Source organism: Dermacentor andersoni, chromosome 1 (assembly GCF_023375885.2).
Source record: "Dermacentor andersoni chromosome 1, qqDerAnde1_hic_scaffold, whole genome shotgun sequence".
NCBI lineage: Eukaryota > Metazoa > Arthropoda > Arachnida > Ixodida > Ixodidae > Dermacentor > Dermacentor andersoni.
Window position 1 is genome coordinate 138,571,937 of NC_092814.1, and position 16,954 is coordinate 138,588,890.

The 16,954-nt window shown below is 44.6% G+C and overlaps 1 protein-coding gene across 1 annotated transcript in view; it reads right to left on the reverse strand.

The window, feature by feature from the left end:
• Positions 1-16,954, reverse strand: part of LOC126544353 (phospholipase A1-like) — a 60,394-nt gene that overhangs the window by 31,238 nt on the left and 12,202 nt on the right. Inside the window, exon 2 of the mRNA XM_055062087.1 lies at positions 14,958-14,997. Coding sequence (XP_054918062.1) covers positions 14,958-14,979 — 22 coding nt within the window. The 5' untranslated portion in view covers positions 14,980-14,997. The remainder of the gene's footprint in view (positions 1-14,957; positions 14,998-16,954) is intronic.

Below are 16,954 nucleotides of genomic sequence, written 5' to 3' on the forward strand. Positions count from 1 at the left end.
GTTTCATTCACACTGATAGGCACCTACATATCCCCATCAGGTCGACTTCATCGACAGAGACTGAACGACACACTCGCAAAAACTCCAGGCCCTTGTATAATCATGGGTGACTTTAACGCCCACCATCCACCCTGGAGAAGGCTCAGGACAAATCAACGAGGCACGAGTCTTGTTGATCTCGCTGCCGAGCATGAACTAAGAGTTTGGACGATGGCAGCCCTACTTATCTCCGAGGTGTGACTTACGGTAGCTGCTTAGACTTGATGTTAGTGTCGCATATTTTAAGTTCTAAAGTTCAATGGTTCACAGACATTGAAACTCATGGCAGCGACCCTATTCCTACGTACATGACTATCAGAGGCCTTGACAGTTCTCTCTACCCTGTTCTCTCAAGACAGATAGACTGGCAAGCGTACCGAATTTCGATCGAGGAAAATCGCACATGACCCTCCCGAGCCCCTCGAAGACATGATCGTACAAGCTCTGCAGTCTTCTACGCGGACTTTTACATCTACAAGACGCACAGATTTCGACCAAGAATTGTAGAAGCTACGGGTGATCCGCCGGCAGGCAGAGATACGATATCAATCAATCAATCAATCAATCAATCAATCAATCAATCAATCAATCAATCAATCAATCAATCAATCAATCAATCAATCAATCAATCAATCAATCAATCAATCAATTATTTAGTAATTAATTAATTAATTAATTAATTAGTCGAACTTATGTCCTTTGAAAAGGAGGAGTACGGGACTAAAAGCTCAAACAGCTTGACGAGGCCCCGACTCCTTGCAAGTTGGCAGTACAGCAAGATGACAGCCAGTCATACATAAGAATTTCAAAGTGGACAAGCGTTATGAGTGACAAGTAATACAGAATGAAAGTAAGTAAATAGCAAATGATAACACAAGCAAAATGGTAGTACAATTTATCAACAGCATGAACAGCAGCGGTGAACAAGAACAGGAAAAAAAATGGAAGGCATATACTAGTCCTTCAAATAAATAAGCTGACGAAATCGTTTGATAACACAGTTTTGGTTACACGAAAGATCAAAATCTTGTCCGTTTAATATGTTTAGCAGCGAAGGTAGTGTGTAAGACAAAGATTGTTCGTCATAGGAAGTTCTATCGGGGGGTACAAACCATAGCTCTTTATGTCTGGTCTGACGAACGCTTGCATTTACTCGTATTCATGCCAGGTGAACTGCATCATGAATACCGAATTTACCGAAACCTTTATAACACATCAACCTATAATTGTAAAAACAAAACACAGCAAACACATAGGTTTACTAAGTCGATTTATGACCTGAGGGAAGCCCGACGCATTCAGAAGAAAGTTCAACGTCAGATGAAGGAACTTCAGCACCAACGATGGAAGAGCTTTTGCCGAATCGCCACAACAACTTCGTCCCTTCATAGCGCTCGCCCTTCATCAAAGACACCCAGACCTTGAGGTCGTGGGAGAATTCTGTGCGAAAGTTACTGACGACTTAGTTCTGCTGGCTGACTTCTCGCTACATGATGTTCTCATTGCGAGAGATCAAAGCAGGAAAGTACCTTCCTCTATGGAAGAATTGGAAGCGGCCTTGGTTGCGTGCAGGAGATCGTCATAACCCGTCCCCAATGGGGTGACCTACGCTCCCTTAAGGCACCTAGGTTCAACATCACAACGTTGTCTTCTAAATATATTCAATCAATCTTGGTGTGACGGCATAGTTGCCGATGGTTGGAAGTGTAGCCGACTGGTGCCTCTACTGAAGCCTGGAAAGTCTCCGCTGGACCTTACATCGTACGGGCTAACTGCACTTGCGAGTTGCATCGGTAAGGTCATGGAGAGGATGCTGCTGACACGTATGGAATGGTACCTCGAATACTAAACATCTACCCTGAGGTTATGGCTGGTTTTCGACGTGGACGGTCTTCATTTGACAGCGTCATTAATCTCGTGATATCCGTGCAGCAACAAAAAGCTGTGAAGCACCTCTGTGTGGCACTCTTCTTAGATGTAAAAGGTGCATACGAGAACGTAAACCATGAAGCCATTCTCCAAGGTCTTGAGGCTGCAGAACTTGGAGGCCACGTCTTTACGTGGATTAGGAGCTATCTCTCGGAGATCTGTGTTTGTCCTTACAGAGGATGGCCCGGCAAGTAGATATAAGTCAAGTTGTGATGTCTCACAAGGCGAAGTGTTTAGACCCACTCTTTTCAATCTCGTTCTAGTGGGGCTTGCCGAAACGCTATCACAGACTGCTAATGTCTCGCTCTACGCTGATAATATTTGCTTCTGGGCGTCCGGCGTGACTAGGCCACAAGTGCACGCCAGAATACAGAACACGGCAACTCTGACAGCGGCATACCTTCGTCGACAAGGTCTGACGATTCCTACAGAAAAATGTGCACTAGTGGCATTTACACGAAAAGCGATGTCTTTCTACCCGGTGTGTATCGAGGGCCAGTTCATCGCGTACAAGAAAGCTCACAGGTTCTTAGGCGTTATTGTGGGTCGTGACCTCACCTGGAGTCCACATATCTCCTGCATGAAGAAAAAGCTAATTTGAATTGCGAATATGTTCATATTCGTAGCTGGAAAATCGTGGGGACCGTCCGTGCGGTCCATGTTCCACATATACACAGCACTTTCTGTCAGATTTTTGCGATACAGTCTTCCTGTTTTGTCCTACACATGCAAGACTAATCTCCTTGCACTTCAGAGTGTACAAGCCGAAGCACTTCGGACATGGGGCCATATAACGTAAAACTATTGCAAAATGTTTCTATTCCTATCTCCTGACGTCAAATTTGCGTAACCGCCAACGCAAGCATCGGGCGGTCACCCGCATGGTTGTCTGAGCAAACCAATCAAATGCTCCCCTCGTTAATAGGAGGTCACTTTTGTTTGCTTGAAAAACGAATAACATAGCCTGCACTGAGCGGCTGGTTTTATCTGATTGGCTCACAAGAGGCGAGGAGCATGCTTGGAAAGGGATTCGATGGGGCCGAGACACTGCACTGAATATAGATAACCAGATGAAGAGGGTGGTGCCGGCGTCTACGATTGGTCCGCTTTCTCTTACTTAGCTTGCGGTGGCTTGTCGACAGTCGCGGCGGCATGCAACGGAAGCTTAAAGGGACACTAAAGTGAAAAGTGATTTCTTCTGCATCAGTAAATTACCTTTCTACAACACCAAAAACACCACTCTTACAACGATAAGACGTTTGGTAATCCAGAAAAAGCGCAAGAACGAATACGGGTGGTGACGCCTAGTTAAGTTCCCGCACCTGGTGGCTGTGACGTCATGGTTTTTTATGGCATCTTCTAGGGTCTACTAACTATATATAGCGGTACAGATTGACTACATTGTGTTCTAAGAGAACCATATAGTAAACGTGGCAAGTTTCGCAAACCTTTACTCAGCCAACGCGGCCCAAATGCGAAAACATACTTTGGAATCCCTGACGTCACGCTCAAGTACCGGCGCTGGGGTTTCGGCGCGAAAGTCAAATACTGGTACTTGGACCTTCATTTTCTCATCTAATAATCAAACTATTTTTTTGAAATGACTGCCTGCAGGGTTCTGAAACAATTCTTCATTAGTCTAAAGTGATTTATTGTTTCGCTTTAGTGTCCCTTTAAGAATGACGCTAAAACGGATCCTCAGCAAAGGAGAGTTGGCAGAACGGGGTCGTAAACGTGCCGAGAGTTCTCGAAAACTTTACACGGCCACGCAAAAAGTTTTATTACACACAAATAAACTCATGCTTTCCGGCAGGGGCGAGTAGCCAGTGCCGGAGCGATCGGCGCCAGCCATCTTTTATTCCTTTCGGAACGGTGCAACCTGCGGCTATTCAGAAGAAAATTCACTATTGTTCGGCATATTAATCCATCTTTAACGCGTACGCGCCACTTTGACGCGGTAAGTGTTTGCGGTTTTGTGACGTCGCGTGAGAGGCAGGTGAAGTGGGTGCAGCCCGAAAGCTTTTGACCAATAGCCGAAGGCTAATGGCAAAAAGGCGTAGAATCAGACAGAACTATTTTTGTTTTATTCGTTCAAGTTATGCATAATCAGTGTGTACACGTCATATCAGATGGGGAGCTATCGTGGTTTTCGTGATGTCGCGTGACAGACAGGTGAAGTGGGGGTGGTCCAAAAATGTTTTTGACCAATCGCGGTGGGCTGATTGCAAAATTGGAATAGAAAAGCTCGGAATAGTTTTACGTTATAGCGCGTATGTTTTGGCCTCCTCAGATGTTCTTCGACAGCTGCAACGATTGTGATTTCACAACACCCAATCATCACTCATATCGTCGGTGAGATGTTAAGAGCGCACATTCGACGCCTTTCTCGGCTACCATCCCACCATTTAGCCGATTTTCCAGTGCGAAGACCAGAGGCTACATTCTGTGGTATTGTGACTCAATACCGTCTGGCTTCAAGCCTGCGAAACACCCAACAGCGGCATTGTGGTATCTCCGGCAAATTCACGTGTGCCACTTAATTCCTGGGATTGCTAAGAAGGCAGACTTGTCACGACTAGCCTTGACCGCAGTTGTCTCTGCTTCTCCTCTACGAATCTTATTTCGACAGCTTACACATTTACACGGACGGTTCCACCAATTTCAACATCTCTACCGGAGTAGTAGTTGTTCCATGGGACGCCGTCTCTTTGCAGTTTAAATATTCGCACAATACTACGTCGACAGCAGCCGAACTTGCGGCTCTTCAAGGCGCACTCAAGTAAGTGCTCCAGCAGCCACCAAATCGATAGGCCATTTTCTGAGAACAAAGCCGTCCTACAAACTCTGCAATTTGCCCTACGTCATGGGTTACACGAGCAGTTAGTGTACCAAGTATTGCACGCTCACCATCACGCGCTCGAGAAAGGCCACGACATTGTATTTCAATGGTTACCAAGCCACTGCGGAATTGTTGGTAACGACAGCGCAGATGAAGCTGCGCGTTCGGCTCACCAAAACATCAGCGGGTTCCTATACCACTTTCAAGAACTGATGCTGCATGACTTCAATCACTTGCTCGCCACATCACCCTTCTACGATGGAATTCATTGAGTTTCACCAACTCACGCTTGCACTCTCTCGACCCTATTTTACGACTTCGCCTGCGACCTGGACTCTCCCCTCAGGAAACAACTTTACTGTGTCGCATGTGGTTGGGCATTGCATTTACAAATTACTGTCCATTCCTGATAGGAATGGCCAACAGTGCGACGTGCAATTTGTGCGAGTGCGATGATATTCTTAGAGCACCTCCTGTGTCAGTACTCATCTTCGACACTCAACGACGGACTTTACAAGCGAAACTCAACCTGCTAGATAATAGAGTGCTCTCAGAAGAAAAGATGCTTGGACCAAGGCCTATGAATTCTTGCATGCAAAAGGCAACAAAAGGCCTTCTGGGCTTCTTGAAGGACACTGGATTGTATAAACGCCTGTGACAGTGGAGATTCCTCTGCGACTGACTGAGAAGCAAGTTTATGCGAACGAGGGACTGAGACAGCGGTGCTCTGTATCTCCGCTACTGTTTATGGTGTACTTGATAAGGGTGGAAAGGGCGCTAGAGGGAAGTAATATTGGGTTTAATCTTTCATACAAACAGGCGGGTACAGTAGTAAAGCAGCAGTTTCTAGGTTTGTTTTATACGGACGAAATTGTGTTGCTAGCTAACAAGGAAAGTGATATCCAACGCCTGGTTAATATTTGTGGACAGAAAGGCGAGGATTTAGGTCTGAAATTTAGTGTTAGTAAATCAGGCGTTATGGTATTCAATGAAAACTGTGAACAGAGAGTGTCAATGCAGGGCAAGGAAATACCTCGGGTTTAAAGAATACAAATACCTTGGTACATGGATAAACGAAGGCAAAATATGTATGGACACACAGGGAAAAGCAATAACAGCGAAGTGGAAGAGAAATGCGGCCATAATGGAACTCAAAGCGCTAGGGTTGCACAATAGGTACGAGGTGCTCCGGGGTATGTGGAAAGGTGTAATGGTTCCAAGACTTGCATTTGTAAATGCGGTTGTTTGCTTGAAGTCAGGGGTAAAATCAGGAGTCGATGGCAACCAAAGGTCAGTGGGACGCCTTGCATTGGGCGCTCACGGGAAGACTACAAATAAAGCTGTGCAGGTTGATATGGGCTGGACAAGTTTTGAAGTGAAGGAAGCTCAGAGTAAAATTGATTGTGAAGAACGACTGAGGAAGTAAGGAAGTAGGCTGGGAGAGTGTTGGGATACTTGTGCAGTGACAACATTGGTTCACAGTGGAGGAAAGAAACTAGGAAGCTAACCAGACAGTATGCGACCGGTATGGTGAGCAGCATGGCAACAAGAAACGTCAAGCGGAAAGTCAGAGAGGCTGAGGTAATCTCATGGGCGGCGGCAATGGAAAAGAAACCTGCGAAGAGTAACTGCTTAAGAGGAAAAACCGAAATAAGGAAAGAAACAATTTATGGTAACTCAAAGGGAAGCTCATTACTTTCGAAACGAGATTACGATGCCTTAGAACACGCACTGATAAAGCGAGATACAACAAGGGAGAAGGATGTCTGCCCAGTAGTCGATTCAGGCACCTTTGGCCTCCTTGAAGCCCTTGGGATCAGCGAGAGCAGGGGGAAAGTAAACATGTCCGCCGTAGAGATTAGAAAGAGTTGATTGGAAGATTAGCGGAAGAAAAGTAGGGAAATGACAAACAACGGAGGCGTACAAAAACAAAGTTCCCAGTTGGAATTCAGCAAATTTGGTGATGAGAATTTTTCGTGGGGCTTTCTTTTTTTCTTTCCTTTTTTCTTTAAAACATTGGTAGGACGTTAGGCAGTATAGTAACCGCTTGGTGGCGCAACCCACCGCCTCGTTCCAAAGGGGACACGCATAGCATTCATCCATCCATCCTGCTGCTCGGTGCACTAGCAGATCGGCACCGTTGCAAAACCCAGGGCTTGCGCGCTTAAAAGCTTATAGTTTAGTTTTCTACGGGTAAAACACTTTGTTACCGGAGTTTCATCGTTCGTTTCAGTTCGTTTTATCGGAACAGCGGTATCGCATTTCGGCGAGTGCGCTGGCTAACGCGTTGCTTCTGAGATCATGCTCAGTGCCTTGACTCAAGGCACTGAGTATGATCTCAGCATTTATAATTCACTTACTGAGAAAAATAAATAGCATGTTTTTATCGCTATTCTCCTTCTAAAATTTTTTCATGCTAACCAAAACCGTTATGAACTGTTGCTGATATTTTTTTCTTCCGGAGCAGAACCGCAACATAACTTTTTTCAGTGGAATGAACCTAAAACCAGAACGAAAGACATTTCGTTCTGACGCCTTGCTTTTATGTAGCACGTATCGAGCAACCGAAAGCTGTATCGGGAGTTTTTCATGTTGTTGTACAAATTATTCATTGATACGTTTGATCTAACTATAATATTTGAGAAGTTGATTAGTTGCTAAGACTAATTATGTAATTAGGCGGAATGCAAAAAATAATCGGAGTATCTCCAAGCGATGGCAAACAACATTACCTTGGTCCTGTCCAGCTACATGGCATTTGCATATTTTTTATGTTTGGATCAAGTTACATGGTACACCCGGTGCATCGACCCATAGTAGCCCCAGGGGGCGCCTCGGTTGTTTCTCCACTTTCGAGTTGTGGCACTTTGATTAGAACAGTCCTGGGCGGTCAGATCGATCGTCGTGCAGTTGTCAATGCGTTTGCAGAGAGACGAAGGAATTCCTTTTTTTGAAAGCCACGCGAACGCTCGGTGTTGCGAGAAGAGCGACAGCAGATATGTGGCTAGAGGCTTCTGAATGACTGCGTCTGCCCGCACGTGTCCTGAGGAATACAAACGGGGTATCCATACACTAAGCATAGTCCACTGGAATGGCGACAATACGATATGCACTTTGCCTGCGAACAGCGATCCGTTGGAGACCTTGCGCAGGTATTTCGCTGCTTGGGCACCTCGTGTTCGGGCTGTAGGGGAAGCAGCGTCAATATTAACTGAGCCAGCACAAAGCCCTGTGGAACTCCTTTGCGAAATATGGTCATACTGCCTGGCCAGACACACGGATGCCAGATGTGCGGTTAATAAGGAAGGTTTCTACCAATTTCCACACTTCCTCAGGGTACTGAATTGAATAGATAGATCGCATTATCTTAAGAGGACGTTTTCCTCGTGGCCAAATATATGAGGGGTCTTTTTTTAAGCCGTACAAAAATAACAAGAAATCGCCTATGGAGTGGCAGCGTAATTCTATTTATTGAGCTGGATTACTCCAAGAGGTGGTCAGTACTTGCACGAGAAAGTAAAATGCATAATCGAATAAATAAAACAAAGAAAACTGAAGAAATATTAACTACTTTAGGGCACATATCACAATTTACGAATTGTAGACGGCGAGTTCGCAAGCAGCATCCATGCGGAACGAATTTTAAAGATAACACCAGTTTTGAGACATTCATTCGCAAAGTGTACGAAGAAATAGACGGGCGTTCTAGTTACTTTTGTGTTTCAATGCATAAAACGGCGGTGTGTGAAACAACGAAGTGTAACAAAAGTGCATTTCTACCGCAAGTTTTACTTAGAAATTGTTCCAAGTGGAAATACATTCCGCACTTAACGGCTACGCTTCGTAAATTCTAAGCTGTTCCGTTAAGTCATGAGTTAAAAAGTTTATTGATGTTTTAAAGCGAAGCTTTCTTTGCCTTTTCCTTCGACTTTCCCGCTGCTGCTGCTGTGGCTGCTGCTGTCTGGCACACCGTGTCGGGAGGTGGTTCAGAGCGTGTATATACATTGAAGGAGCGCGGCAGAGAAGAAAAGACACGCGAGGAACTCGCTTGGAGCGCACCGCGTCGAATGTGCACAATGCCCTCTGGAGCTCCCGGGTCGTCTCCACCTTAGCCTCTTGACAGCTTTAATTATCCGTGACACCTCGCAAGCGCTTACCTTTCTACCAGCGTGCAAGTCCAGAGGAGAGGTAGAGGAGGCAGAGAATGGCTAGAACCGATGTAGTCGCGAAACAGTCGCGAAGCAGCCTTGCCACTCTTCGCTCGCAGTTCCCATACAAATACAACGAGAGGGGGGGGAGGAGATAGGGAAAAGGTGACGTGAGAAGGCAAGGAAACGTTGGACAAACTTAAGTTCAAGGTACGGCACGGTGCTTCTGCTATTTCGGAAAAATAAAACCATGCAAATATGTTTAGCGGACAACTCACGCAGGGTGTGCAGAAGCAGAGCCGCATTAATTAAAGCGCACCGCATGGTCTAGGCGACACAACAGAAACGGTCGTACATCACATGAGCACTTGCAATAGCATTGCGGCTATGGCATTGCTCGAGGTCGCGGATTTGACCGAGGTAGCCCAATTTTGACGGGGGCGAAATAAGAAACGGTCATGCACTTTGATTTGGGGACACGTTAAAGAACAGCACGGTGCCAAAATTGATCCGGTGTGCGCCACTATGGCCTGCCTCATAATCTGATTGTGGTTTTGGCACGTACAGCCCCATATTCCAATTCAAATTTAATGCTTTTGCCACGATGCGATGTGCCATGTGAGGCAATGACAATGCTCAAACCTTTCAGAGGTTATGAAATATGGCGCACAACAACGTCTCAAGCAAACACCTCTCCCTTTGTGTTTTGTGTACTACGCAGACAAACAGCAGTGGTGCACACAAGGCAACGTTTAACATCAACTCACCACCGTCGTGTTGAACAAAACGTTGAAGAAATTAAGCATTCGCCATCAACATCACCGCTAATTATCGTCAATCAAAGCAAACAGCACAGAAAGCTTCGCTTACATCGATTCCCACAGTGCGTGGGATTTGCATTCTTTTTTTACTAATATGTCCATTATGCATTTCGATTTCTCGGGCGAATAATATCCGGCGCTTTGAGTAATCCAGCTCAAGGACTACAATTACTTTATCTGCAACGGGCAATTTGTAGAAATTCTGTATGATCTTCAAAAAACAAACAAAAAAAAATACAGTAAATGCGAAGCGCAGAAATGCTCTCATTTGACAACCGCTGAGCTGATTCGAATAAGCTTTGTTGTATTTAAGTAAAAAAGCTGATTTCTGACAATGGTAGCAAGTAAACGTTTTATTTAACGCCCGATATCTTTTAGAAAAATTGTCGAGAATAGGAAGCCTGAAAAAAAATAATAAAACTGATGCACTATGTTCACAAGTTCATAACTCTGCCTCAAAAACAGATAGCGCATTTCTGTGAACTGCATCTATTAGAGCGTCTGAAGACGACAAATCTGACATTTGAGCAGGCTCCCACGTTTTCGGTTTTATTTTTCCAATATTCGGCATGCATTTCTTGGTTTTTCCTTTCCACCAAAAAATTCTGTTTCTTTCGATTAATATATTTTTCTAGATGAACTTTCACTGCCGATTTCTTTCGGTTGATAATATTTCGCGTCGAGCGTACCGTTTCCCCTTCTTCTTCTATAAATATCTGGTCGGCAGTTTTTTTCAACGCTGAAACGACGCTGTATGACTGCACATTTTTCTCTTGAACACTCTAAGTGCATCGAATACTAAAATGACAATGTTTTTGAAAAGCAGAGTCTGTAGCAAGGGCACAGCCCCATATGGTTATGATACCATAAAGTAATTAAGAGAATGCATTGGATATTCTAGCTCAAACATAAGGAAAAATCACGTCTAACATTATTCGGGTACAGAGCTCCAACGTATAATATTGAAAAAGAAAATGGCAAGCTAAAGATACGCTCACGCGTTATCTACAACGGATCTTTCCTCTTCACCAAGCCCGGGTCCTGGCGCAAAGGCTGCCAGGACCCAAGCCAGGACTTCCTCAACCCCTCTGCGCGCTTCCTGCCACCCACCCCGGTTCTGGCTTTTCGTTGCAGCGATAGACAAAATGGACGCAAATCAGAAAGGCGTAAAGCTTTCTTGGGTGGCAGATAACCTCGTCAAGGCTCCTTGCATCGGAGTGAATATGGGCTTGCGACTGCATGCCGATCGCCGTCTTAGATCTCCGGTAAACTTGCTTTCATTGACACTTTTCAGTTATAACTAAAATCGGGGGGGGGGGGGGCGGAAGAATTGGCGTACCTTTTCTTTTTTGTTTTTTAAACCGAAATGCTCAACCCCGTCATACGACTTTGCAGATTATGTTAAATTGTTACAGTTTTTACGAGCGTTTTGTAAAGTCCTAGAGAGCTGTATATCTCGGAGTGGTAAGTAACACAAAATGTTGTCCGCTTTAGATGTCTGAAGTTTGCAGAACTGTGATATCGTTTTTTATTCTTGAGTTACAGGGTTGCAAACTTGATATTTCAATGTTTCTCACTGTATTTATTGTCGACATTCTTTTAAAACTGTGATTGCATTAACAAAAAAAATTGTGCTTCCTACAGTCGGTGGATTTTAACGTTTTCTTTTAAGTGCAGTTATCTACATAAAAACATGCGCAGTGATTGAAAAGCAAAATTATTTATCCGTTTTCATGTATTTAAATAGGTATCTTCGAGGTAAAGCTCCATAAGCCTATTTTCTGTCGAGCACCAACAGGGAACGTACCGGCGCTGTGCGATCGCCTCAGATTATCGGGCCGATTATGGCCTCAAGTCCATCTTCAGTTTCTAAGTTCTGACGAAATCCCATTTGACGTGGATCGTACTAGTCCAGGATTTCGAGCTTCCATATCAGTTGGGATACGAACATTCGCTTCATTAACTTGCTCAACATTGAAGTTAGCGCGAGTGGTCTTTGGTTTCCGAAGGTTGTCCGTAGGTTTGCCAGGCATGGGTAGTGCAATAATATGTGGCCCTTGTAAGTAGGAAGAATTCAGTATGCCAGGCCTCGTTTATGGAGAACAAGAACTTGGTCAAAATGTCGTGGATGCAGTCCTTATACACTTCGTAGGGTATACCATCGGAATCGGGCGCCTTTCGTTTCTTTATATATATTTTTTCGATAATCGACAACCGCCGCTATATCTGTCATAGTGAACACAGAACATTTGAACAATCTGTATTTGCGTCGGGCGTCCCCTTTGTGGTTGGCGCCAGTGTAGATGGGCCGGCAAGTTACGGGGACGGAGAGTCGGGGTTTGCCACCAACTTGTCTAACGAAGCATTGAGGGCAACTGGCTGGCGGCTGTTTCGTTATTGGAATATCCCTAATAATTTATTGCTTACAATATACTATGGTTATAGTTCCTCTGTATACGCAATTTATAGTCTGACTTTGTACATATATATATATATATATATATATATATATATATATATATATATATATATATATATATATATGGCTGTGCTGTGCATGTCACAGTGTTGATGTGGCAATTGTAACGGAACGTTTTATTATTTCATTTATTCGGAATTTCTTCATCTGGCCGCGCGCATTGATCTTAAGGCGATGTTATGTAGGATTTATCCTTGCGGGCTTCTTATGAATCCACTGCTTTCTACGACAAAACTGCTCGTAAAGCATTTGTATGTACATATTTAGTTGCCATTTCCATGGAGCAGGTACAATATAGAAATATAACTCTTGCTTCTAACGGCTGTGATAACTACTACGCTGCCTAAAGGCATTCTGCTTGCCGTAAAAGCCGATCGTTTTAGGCTAATACCATCCAGCCTTTAGTAGTTCCCTGTAAAACAAGTGCGAGTTATGCTAAATGTTATGTTGGCTCAGTTTATGTTTTGGCAGTGTTGGTTCCAATTATCATCGGTTCTTTCACCCTCGCTCCTAATTGACAATTTAACGTACGGAACATTTCACTAGTACAGTTTTTTCTGCAAGTGCTTGACAACGACAACGGGCACAATTAAAGAATTGCAATCCAAACAGTACAATGCTGAAACTATGAACAGCAGCCCACGAGTGGGTTCTTGATTTCTTCACGTAGCTTTACATTTAATTCGTTTAGGGCTATAGAATGAGCACTGTTCGCTAGAAAAGCAAAGAAGATGTGGCATTTCGCCATGAGCACTACTCTAAGATGACGCATAAATACAATTGTAGTGAACCAAGTGAAAACTACTCTGACCATGCCATTCTGACAATAACTTGGCATACTTCACAGGTTGGTGAAAAAGTATACAGATCCAGCGCATATATTGCAATTTATGTGAAGCGAGCTTTCGCGAAGCGTTCGACCCGAATGCTATAAATTTCCCCCTTTCATTCCTGCGTCTTGGGCGTAAAGAAAACGGGCGTGTGCGAATGTGAGCTCGCGCAACAGTGATATGTAATGCGACACACGCGTCAATCAACTCAAAGAGCTAGTTCGCGTAGGCACGATAGAAGAATACGTGAGGTTGCAGCCTAACGGTTAGAGCATGTTGTCTCTTGGCTGGGGTAATGCCGTTCGATCCCAGCATCGGAGGCACGTCTTTCCTTTTTCAGCCATTTCTGAGCAATTCGGCAAGGCGGCAACAGTACCTAAAAGCACCCAACAGCTATGGTCAGGAAAGTCCGGGAGGGTTTGAAAAGAACACTTCACTTTAAAAGCATAATGTCGTGAAAGTCCCATTTTGTCGTAACGGTATTAGTCATGTGCTCATGCTAAATGTCTCGCTCAGACAGGCTTGGCCAGGCCTTCACGGCCAAGGTCGAATTGGCAGACTTAAAAAAAAAAATCTTGTTTCTCTCCTCCTCTCTCTCACTTTTTCGGCGCACTTAATTCATAATATATTACCCGACTGAAGCATACTGTCTGCTATTTAAAGATGCTGACAGAAACGTTCCTTATCACGCGTCTTATGCAATATCGCGCGAAAGAAAATGAACTAATCGATGTGTGTGCTAAAGAGAGCGAACTGCAAGCGTTCAAGAAGCGGGACGTTTACCAGGGCGCCAACGCATCGCCTATGTTCAACAAATAAGCTGGCTTGATAAGCTTTCAGGGCTGACTTCCTTTAACCGATATATCTGGCCGCTGCACGACTTGCGGCCACATTTTGCAGCGACGACTGCTCGTTCATTGCACTGAGGTGGGGTCTCGCCGGCCAGTGACTCGCGTAGATCGGTAGCCGTTGCCGGAGAGAGCGCGCAAATTAAAGTAATCCACAAGGGGTCGGGGAAAAGTAACGCCTCTTTCACGGGTTCTGTAATCGGCTGCTAGATCGGGGGCCTGAAGCACATTTCGGCAAGGCGCGCTTGCAATCAGGTCTCCTAGCTCAAAAAGGAGACATGCGCCGCCTTAACTGCGCAACTGTTGCTGGGAAGAGACACAGCCCGAGGCGCTCCTCACCGGCAAGAACAGGCGACGGCCATCTGAATGGCCCCGCCAACGGGCGATTGAACGAAACGGGTTTTGTGCCCTCGGATTACAGTCCGTAACTAATGACGTCTCATACGCTAAAGCAGTCGCTGTTGTTTGCTCTTGTGTGACAGAATCACATCGCTAAATGAGTGTAATTATAAAAACGCCGGTTCTAAGAGCGCCTGGTCTGCGAAATGAACAGTCTGAAAACGTAACATAATTATCTGCTCGTCATCAAAATGCACATGGCTCGTGTTGTTGCATTCTGCAGCATAAAAATAAAGACGTAGCTACTGCGCCTTATTACCGTCTATGATGTCATGTTAAAGAAAAATGAGGTCACTGATGCTTCGGCATTGAATGACTTCGAAGGAAATAGGGCTGAAAGCACTGTGCGTACTTGTCCAGAAATCGCGGTGCGCTTCCTTCAAGATGTATAGAAGGTGATACGTACCTGCAGCAAAAACAAAACACCCTAGGTGTGCGTGGTGGATATGGAAGCTAAAAAGACCTTAGCTCGGGTAGACGCATTATGCTAACTGTGTTTTCAAAACCAGCTTGTAGTTTGTTTTCTGAATTTGAATCTAAAACGTCTAAACAAAAGCATCTGCAGAGGCAAAACCAAATAAACAAGGACTCCAAGGGTTACTGTGGAAAAAAAAGGATGACTTACGTCTTGGTAGTTTCACGGACATTATAACAAGCTTTCGGGCCTGTGAACATGTGAAAGAATTCGTTACTGACTACATTATGGAAGGCCGACGGACATTCGCATTCTTATACTTAAAATTAAAACCACAGTTAAGGTTACCATGTACCGCTCCCTATGGCAGTTGCACATACTAATTTAATCTAAGGTTAAGGTTACTATGCATTCATGTCAGATTAATTTCAAACTGAAGCGAGTAACTTAGGCTACTTCCATGAATAAAGATCTACGTAGTAAGTCATGATAATGATCTCACTTATACACCTGACGCACGAGTGAACTAGTCTTTTTAAACGAGCGTCTTTCTCTTACGCTGGAGGACCCCTTAGCAAAAGGAGGAGTTTTACCGCTGACACTCGTAACGACACGGTCTTTTTTACGAATGTTCAGTAAGCGACACGGAAAGGCATACGGCGCTCTTTCGACAAACTGAAACTGACAAAATGACGACAAAAAAAATAATGTACCTGGTTAATACGAAGTAAAAGTTAAAAAGAAAGATGAGAAAGTTTCAAGGTAAGCGTCACTTGCGGTCCGTTCCGCTCACATTTCACATGTTCAGGGAATGCGGATTGCCGCTATTGAGTTCACATTTGTATAAACGCGTCCCTCAGACGCCAACAGCGCGCAGTCAGCTTGTGTGCGAAGGTTCAATCAGTTCTGCAGTAGAGCTAGCACAGCTGGTTCAGCCTTGTGGTGCCAGAGAGGTTGAGAGATAGGGCGGGAAAGGCAGGCAGGTTAACCGTAAGAAATGCTGGTTTGCTAACCCGGCACTGGGTGAAAGGTAAAAGAAAGACGAAAACCAGAATAAGTGCTCTGCCAACGGGCAGGGGTCAAGCTATGCAGCTGTGTGCAAGTTGTTGGGATGCCGGTTTGAACGGACATTAACCGGTGCAGCTGAAAGGTACACGGTGTTTCCAAACTCTGTCAAAACTAAAACCATGCGAACCATGTTGGCCCATGCAAGCCGGATGTGGACGAAGCCATCGAGTGACGAGGCTGCCAAAGGTCAATATGACACGATGGTGGCGACCATACGCTGTGGCAAGGTTTACGATGGTTTTTTGGAGTATCGCTGTTTTGGAGTATCGCTGAGACAAATTGTATGACTTCTAAGTACAAAACGTGTTTTTGCAAGTACTAAATTTATAATTAGTGCGCCATCGAGTTTTGTCGAGTTTTCTGTTGTTAAAGGTTAAGGTCATGTAAGGTTACCACTTTAGGTCCGTAGAGGAGTTCGCATATGTCCTTTTCCCCAAAAGAACCTTACCAAAAAGAAGATACTCCTTTCTCGTTTGTGAGACCGCGTGATCACCTTTCCGCTAGATGTCCCCTAGTCCAAAGGCCTTTTTCGAGCGCGTTTGTCGGGAGTGTTATACTTTCTCATGAGCTTGCGAAGGCGTAATTCGATGAGTGTTGTCTGATATGAGTTTTGGTAATGTTCCTTTAATCCTTCATATAATACACGGATAACTCTCTTTACGCCCTCTCATGCTCTGCAGCCGTGGACGCTAAGAGTCTCTGGATCTGGATAGGCCACCACTGGACACAACCTGGCAACGTTCAAACCGCAAGGCCTCTCGAGGGAAGCTATCATAACGTGACTCTTCAAGGAATTATCAGACATTACATGGAAAGGCATAGCTATCAAAACTGCAGATGCATATACGATGCTGATAAACGGGAAGGCTGTCTGGTTCAGAAGCCTTCTTGACAAAGAGGAAACGAGGTGAGACTTCTGATATTTATGGACGTACCTGGGAACATTGGTTAATGCTACAGTATGTAAAAGAAAAAGCAAACGCGTTATCGTAATAAAGCTAAACCATACACATGCATTAATATAGTACCAGATTAAGCACAGATGAAGAAGTAAATTTCTATGACTACATCTAATTGGCATTGACTACGGTCAAATCTCAGTATACTGCAGCCATCGGCGACTGCATTGCGATAGTAGA